This window comes from Eptatretus burgeri, chromosome 12, assembly GCF_056783735.1.
Source record: "Eptatretus burgeri isolate ZD-2024b chromosome 12, Ebu_testis_v1, whole genome shotgun sequence".
Classification (NCBI taxonomy): domain Eukaryota; kingdom Metazoa; phylum Chordata; class Myxini; order Myxiniformes; family Myxinidae; genus Eptatretus; species Eptatretus burgeri.
In genome coordinates this window covers 14,774,884-14,782,383 of record NC_140972.1, presented here as the reverse complement: position 1 = coordinate 14,782,383, position 7,500 = coordinate 14,774,884, and the positions used below count along the sequence as shown (strand labels likewise).

Genomic DNA, 7,500 nt, shown 5'->3' with positions numbered 1-7,500 from the left:
GTTGTATTCAATAAATAAAAATGGGTACATATTTAAGGGACATCCTGTATATTGTATGTCAGAAAGTCAGACACGATCGACGTTACACCACAACACGTCTGTATCTTTGGCCGATGCCAAACACTATAAACCCAATTGGCCAATGGTTAAAGGTGCTCAGCTGTGTGAGCATCGAGGGAGGGGTGTGGGAGATGTTGGGGGGGGGGCTGGAATTACTTTGAAAGTCTGTCAAGGTACTACATCGTCTCTCTTGTACAAAACAAAAGTTTAACACAACCCCAAGAGACATGCTCCAGACAACGTGTCTGCCAACCATAATGGTGCCGGAAGAAACTACTGTTTGATTTCGGGCTATACATAAACCACCATCCTCCATACAACAACATCATACAAACAGTGATCCCATTCAATCCAAGATGAACACATTTCCTTGGGAGCAGCAATACAACACAGGTACGTGCACACACAGGTATTCGTACACGCACTGCTCGAATCAGAAAGCATCATCTTAGTGTTTTGCATGTTTTAGGGAATTTGTGATAAAAGTATTACAAATTTAGTCGATAGATATGGTGTGTGTGTGTGTGTGTGTGTGTGTGTGTGTGTGTGTGTGTGTGTGTGTGTGTGTGTGTGTGTGTGTGTGTGTGTGTGAGCTGCTTGTGTGCGTGCACACATTATGTAAATTGTTTAATTATTATGTTTGCATTGAGCGAGATTTTTTTCATTCAACCAGTAAGTTACAAACAATGCTGAAATCCAAAACAACAGTGGCATTTTCATGGAAATTTAGCGAGCATTTGGCATGCACGGTCTAAAGCTTCCTGAAAGGCACCACAAGATCTATCACATGTATTAGAAAAGCAGGCAGGGGTGCAAATTAACGGCCGCCCAGTCGCCAATGGTGCCTAACTTTTGTGCTGGGCGGGTACACAATACTGCCTTACCTGCCCGGCTGGCGAATCACCGGTGATTCCTGCTATTTTGTACAATTTGTACTAGCTTCTCTACTAGTTTTCTCAACTAGAACTACTGTTTTTGTCCGCAGAAATCACCGGTAATTCTGCGGCGGCCATTTTGTCTGTTTTCATCTCGTTCCAAATCATGCGTGATTGCGCGAGATTTGACGGTTTGATGCGGTTTGGACACATTTTCTCATGCCCGGGTTGGTTAAATGAGTGAGTTTCATGGGTGAGGTTCGGTGAATGAGTGAGTTTGATGCGGCTTTTGGGTTAATGAGTGAGTTAGATGAATGAGTGAGTTTGATGGGTGAGGTTAGGTGGATGAGTGAGTTTTCTGTGATGTTGGGTGGACGAGTAGTACCCCCACCATTGTTCATCACCCACAACCCCCCCCTCCACCCCATCGTCCAACACCCACAACCTCCCCCCCCCTTCGTCCATCAGCCACAACCACCCCCACAACCACCCCATCACCCACAAAATGCCCCCCTGCACTACTCACAACCTCCCTGCCCCCCCATCACCCACACAAAAAGGTCCCCCCATCACCCACAACCTCCTCCTCCCTGCATCTTCCACCCACCCCCACTCGTCAAACTCACTCATCCATCCATCCAACTCACTCATTCTGCAAACCTCCTCCATTAAACTCACTCATCCAACCAACCTCACTCATCAAATTCACTCATCCATCAAACTCACTCATCCAACCAACCTCACTCATCAAACTCACTCATCCAACCAACCTCACTCATCAAACTCACTCATCAAACTCACTCATCCAACTCACTCATCAAACTCACTCATCCAACTCACTCATCCAACCAACCTCACTCATCAAACTCACTCATGTGAGTATATTAAAAGTGTTTGATATCAAATTTGTGACTTTTGTCTATATTTTATCGGGCCGGTAGAAATTCTGCTGGGCCGGTAACTTTTTCTAGTCACGGGCCCTGCTGGCCGGTGGATAAAAATGTTAATTTTCACCCCTGGCAGGAATTAAAAACAAGCTTTCTTTTGGAAAAGAACCGAAGGTGAGGATGCTCCGAAATGTAACAAAAAAAGGAAAGAAAAAAAAAAAGGGCATTGCCCCATTAACACCCCTGCAGGTTCGCAGAGGATAAAATGGAAACTCCAAGTCCAAGTGTTAAAAACTTTTTCTCCAAACATGAGCGGAAGGTTCCTCAATGTTGCATATTTTCTTTAAATTTCATTATCTTTTGCACGCCACAAATTTGGCGTGTGAAATGTGAATACGCAATCGGAACGCCGCTCCAAAACTGCCATACCACTGATAAGACCAACTCTCAATCCTCAAACAGCCCTGTGTGTACCAACAAAGGGGGAAAGAAGTGAAAGCGGTATACGCGTGTAAATCTTCATCTTATCTGCCGTGAGCAGCACACTCGTAACGTTTTTTTGTAATCATCAGCAACATGACCACTTTTGTTGTAAACAAGCAATGAGCGGTGAAGCTTTTGTGAGTGGCTTTAGAAAGAGGCGTGAGAATGGAGAGATGTACGTAGGGAACCGTGGATCTCCAGAGCTGCCCATTATGAGAAGATAAAGCCATGAATGGCCGAGCAAAGCGAGGCCTCATGCTGGCTGTGGCAAAGCTCAGATATCGTTATTCCTTGAATCGGGTTATCAAGCTGTCAAACCTGAAAGCTCATATGTGGGACATTAAAAAAAATTGTACGAACGAGATGCTCAGTACTAGTTATCCAAGATGCACCCCAAAAATATGTCGAAGCATGTATATAAAGAAATTATTATTACTTCAGATGCACCCTGTGGCTGCTGGTTGCATCATTCCTGGAAGAATGGCTCTGCTGCTGATGCAGTGCCCCTTGTTTACTCATTTTGTCAACCTTGGAAGGATGACAGGCTGAGTCAACAAACCTGGTGTTATTTACCCAGGTCGAAAAACCAGTTAAAACCAGTACACATTTTCAACTGGTCTCTATTGGTTCTAATTGGTCTTTAACTGGTCTCTATTGGTTTCAACTGGTACCAGTTAAATTCAGTCAGAATTCCAATTTCCCAGTTGAAAAAAACCAGTAGCTCATATTTGTACCAGTTAAAGTCTTACTGGTCCCAGTTGATACCAGTTGCAATGTACTGGTCTCCCAGTTGATACCAGTTGCAATGTACTGGTCCCAGTTGATACCAGTTAATTAAATACATGTATTTCAACTGGTAATATATCACTCTATTCCAATTTCCATATTAAAACCAGTAAGAAACCAACTGGCTTTACTGGTACCAGTTGGCTACTGGTTTTCAACTGGTACCAGTTGACCAGTAAGCTACTGGTCTTTACTGGTTTTTTGACCTGGGTAGCAGCACAACAGGGGCTCAAACTCAAGACCCTAAGATCTTCAGCCAACCACCTTAACCGTTAAGCCAATGCCAGGCTCATGATGGTGATAATATACAAGGAGCTATAATTGGAGGTCGTCCACACTCTACAAGACACAAGGAAATACAACCAACTGTTCAGTGACAATTCTTCAAAGAGCCTTTGGAACAAAGATATAAGAACAGAATGAGCTCCAGCACCAAAATATCAAAACATCAAAACTTCATCCTTGAAACATTAATTAATAAAAAGGAGGGGATACTTTGGGCCTTAGGAAGACTCTGTTACACTTACTGACAACAGCTAAAGTAAATGACAACCAACGTGAGAAATACAGTACGTATCGCCACATGAAGAGTCCATTTTCCCCATCAAGCCTGTGCTATATCCACGTTCATGAATTTAAAAATCAGAAGAGCATACATGCAGCATGTAATACACACAAAAACGTTGGAAAATATATGAATACTCGATTTTCATACATTGTACAAGTCTTCTCTGAACAGACGCATGAAAACAGCAAATCATCTGGAAGGGCCAACCGGTAGAGCGCTTCCCTCCGCCACGCAACGCCTGATCCAGTAGAACATATCGGGCCCAATACATTTTTTGAAAGATCATGCTATATATCATTTTTGGCACTACCTCTCACTGAAGAATCACTTAAAAAAAATTAAAAAGATCTCATATCCAGATCTGGATGTGGATCTTCACCAAAATCGAATCAATTGGTCCTCGTCACACACCCAACATGTCCATCACGTTTCATCCGACTCCGTGCATAACTTTTTGAGATATCGTGCTATTTATCGTTTTTGGCCCTATCTCTCAATGGTGAAGAAACACTTGAAAAAAAAATTCCAGTATCTGGATCCGGATCCAGATCTTCACCAAAATCTAATCATTTCGTCCTTTGTCACACACCCAACTTGGCCACCAAGTTTCGGCTGAATCCGTCCAAAAGTTTTGAGATTTCCTGCTCACAGACAAACAGACAGACAAACAGGGGTGAAAACGTAACCTCCATCCACCTTAGGCGTCAGAGGTAATAATGTTTAATCAGCATGACATCGTGGCCCAATTAGCTGGTGTTGATTCAATGGATGACAAGGGCTCAAACTCAAGACCCTAAGATCTTAAGCCAACACCAGGCTTGCACATTTGTATGTTAATAAATAGATCACTTTCTAGAACAAGAGTGGTGACTGGGTGATCATTGATGAGTAAATAAAAAGAGAAGGAAGAAGAAGAAATGGATGTTAATGTGGCCATTCAGTGTTAGAGTAAGGGTGAATGTGGAGGCTCTTGAGCGGGCATCTGTAAAAGTAGAATTGGAGGAAGAGGTGTTGAGGTTGGGTGGCAGAGGAGATAAAAGGTGCTGCAAATCAAGCTTGGATTCTCCCATCATAATCCAATGTAAGAAGGTTTCAAACACTTTGACAAGGACAGGAAAACAGGTAAAGGAATGACAGGGCTGAAATGAAGGATCTTACTTTCCTTTGCGAGCCAGGTTGTCCATGCACGTTTTGATATACTTGTCATAGTAATCTGACTGCTCTTCATAAAACTTCATCTTGGAGTTGAGGGCAAGGAGTGTCAGCTGCAGTTTAACCAGTTCAGCCTTCCTCCGTTGCCGATAGCGCCTCTGGTTACGGATGTCCTGTTGGGAAGCAAAAAACAACGTGTCTACGCCTTTATATTCCAATGGTTAGAAATAAAAAAATTAAAAAAAAATTCTCCCTTAATGTAGCGTGCGTGCTACTGGTGATGAGTACAGCTTTATATGTGCACCAGAAGGGCTAGATTTTTTAATATAAAAATTCTAAAAATCCACACAAATCGATGAGGATGGAATGTGGACAAGCAAACAAGGTTGGTGGGGAGGGAGGGGGAGAAGAATGGTCTTGCGTGGAGGTTTATAATGCTCAAGCCTTCTGCAACACAACGCTCTCCCTTTGGAACTAGCACACCATAGTGCTCATGAAAAAGTCACAGCTTCGTGCAAAAACCCTCTGCTGAATGAGGGAAACACGTAGTCATCGACGGCCACAGTACCTCCTCCGCAGCTGGAGATGCAATGCAAAGGTTGTTACCCCGTGAGTGGCATCGGGGAATGCCTCATTTACAAATCGGAGTGCTCTGTGGTGTGCTGCACAACCGCATGCTCTACCTAGATAGAAGAGCTTGAACCACTTATCAAGCATTTCCCGCGCTGTTCATGATGCTGCCCTCACAAGTAGTCACAAGAGATGCAAAGTCAGACCAGAGCATGCACGGGACTCAGAATTGTTACTCCCTCTTCCAGGATTAATATGCAATACTGTATATAAATATATATATATATATGTATATATATTTATATATATATATATATATATATATATATATATATATATATATATATATATGTATATATTTTTTAGATCCTCGTGGAGGATCTCTAAGTGTTCCTTACGTTGTTGTTCTTCATCTTCTTCTTGTGGACTTTTTTGTTTTACAGCCCACAGTTTTCATCGAAACTTCCTGAAACTTGGCAAATATATGTAAAAATACCCTGTACAGACGGTAACGATCTCCGATTTTGAAAATTCCTCCTAGAAAAAAAAGTTATGACGTCAAAATAGCTCCGCTAATGGAAATCGCCTAAAAAAATTATCTCCGAAACTAGGCAAGGTTTTTGAATTCTGGTTGCGAGAATCGAACATGACATTAGCAGAGATGAATTACCGCACATATGATACATCACCATGACGTCATATCAATTTTTATGACGTCATTCCTATTTTTTGACATTTTTTGTTTCACAACCCAGAGTTTTCATCGGATCTTCGTGAAACTTGCCATGTATATGCAGAAAGCCCACGCGCAGGCAGTAACCATCGGGACATAAGTAACGAATCGGGACATAACAGAGCGAAAATGAGAAGGGTACTCGGTAGAGGGCATACCTCCGCCCTGTAATGCCTGATCCACGAGAATATATCTGGCCCAATCAATACATTTTTGATATTTCATGCTATTTATCGTTTTTGGCCCAATCTCTGAATGGTGAAAAATCACTTTAAAAATTCTAGTAGTCTGATCTGGAACCGGATCGTCACCAAAATCTAATCAGTTCATTCTTGTCATGTCCACCAAGTTTCGTCCGAATCCGTCAACAACTTTTTGAGATATCCTGTACACAGACAAACAAACACACAAACAGACAGATGGAAACGGGTGAAAACATAACCTCCATCACCTTAGGTGGTGGAGGTAACAACAACTAACAGCAGGGTTGAGGGAGATGTCAAAAAGACAATCTGGGGAATTCCCCCCCCCCACCCCCATCTCCTTCATCCCTCTACCCAAATCTACTTCATTAACAATACTCTTGAAGTTCAGTCAATTCAAACTTTTGGGCCTCACCATCAGCCATGAACTTTCTTACGCAAACCTACGAAGCCAGTCGCCATTTGGGCATCCTGCATTGTGCAAAGTCTTTCCTTGACACATTTGAACTTATACGACTATACACCTGCAAGGCTTTCATCAGCAGCTTGTTGGAGTGCTGCTCTCCCCTTTGGATTGGCGCCCCTGCCTCATCCCAGGACTGAGCTTGGCACCATGGAAACCAAGGCCCTCAAGATTATTGTAATCTTCCATGATGAAGCCGAGTCTCTCGGCCTAGCACTTTCACATTGCAGATAGGTCAGTGATCTCTGTCTTATTTCACCTCCTTTCTGGTCTGCACCCTCTGCTCTTTCCATGGTTGGTCCCCCCTCCCCACCCACCTCAGATTTCTACAGGGCACGTACGGTCTGCCAGCAACCCGCTACTGGTGAAATTCCCAAAATCCAGACTCACTGTTCACCTCCACTCATTCATTCCTCTTCTTTCACACCTGTGGAACCAACTTCCTCAGTCAGGTCAATGTCATTCTCCCCTCCATGGCTTCAAGATAGCTGTTACCACCATTGTGGGTCATCCCTTATCCACAGCCATAATCTTTTCTCCCCTCCATTAACTCCCCCAAGCCACCTCTTTGCAGCTTTCCAGTTTTTCCTTCCACTTCTGTGATTGAGAGGTTGTGGCTGTATCCATCTTGTTCATCCCTTGCTGTCATGTTAGTCCCTCAATCCTGCTTTTGTTGAGTCCCTCAACCCCCTCGCCCGCCTCCTCTCTTTCTACTGTTCT

General features: G+C 43.2%; 1 protein-coding gene across 2 annotated transcripts in view; it reads right to left on the bottom strand.

Annotated features, from left to right (window-relative positions):
• The window catches only part of LOC147015141 (ras GTPase-activating-like protein IQGAP1), a 255,416-nt gene that overhangs the window by 26,272 nt on the left and 221,644 nt on the right, over nt 1-7,500 (bottom strand). For both annotated transcript variants that reach the window (XM_085849637.1, XM_085849638.1), the window contains one exon: nt 4,818-4,984. In XM_085849637.1, coding sequence (XP_085705763.1) covers nt 4,818-4,984 — 167 coding nt within the window. The remainder of the gene's footprint in view (nt 1-4,817; nt 4,985-7,500) is intronic.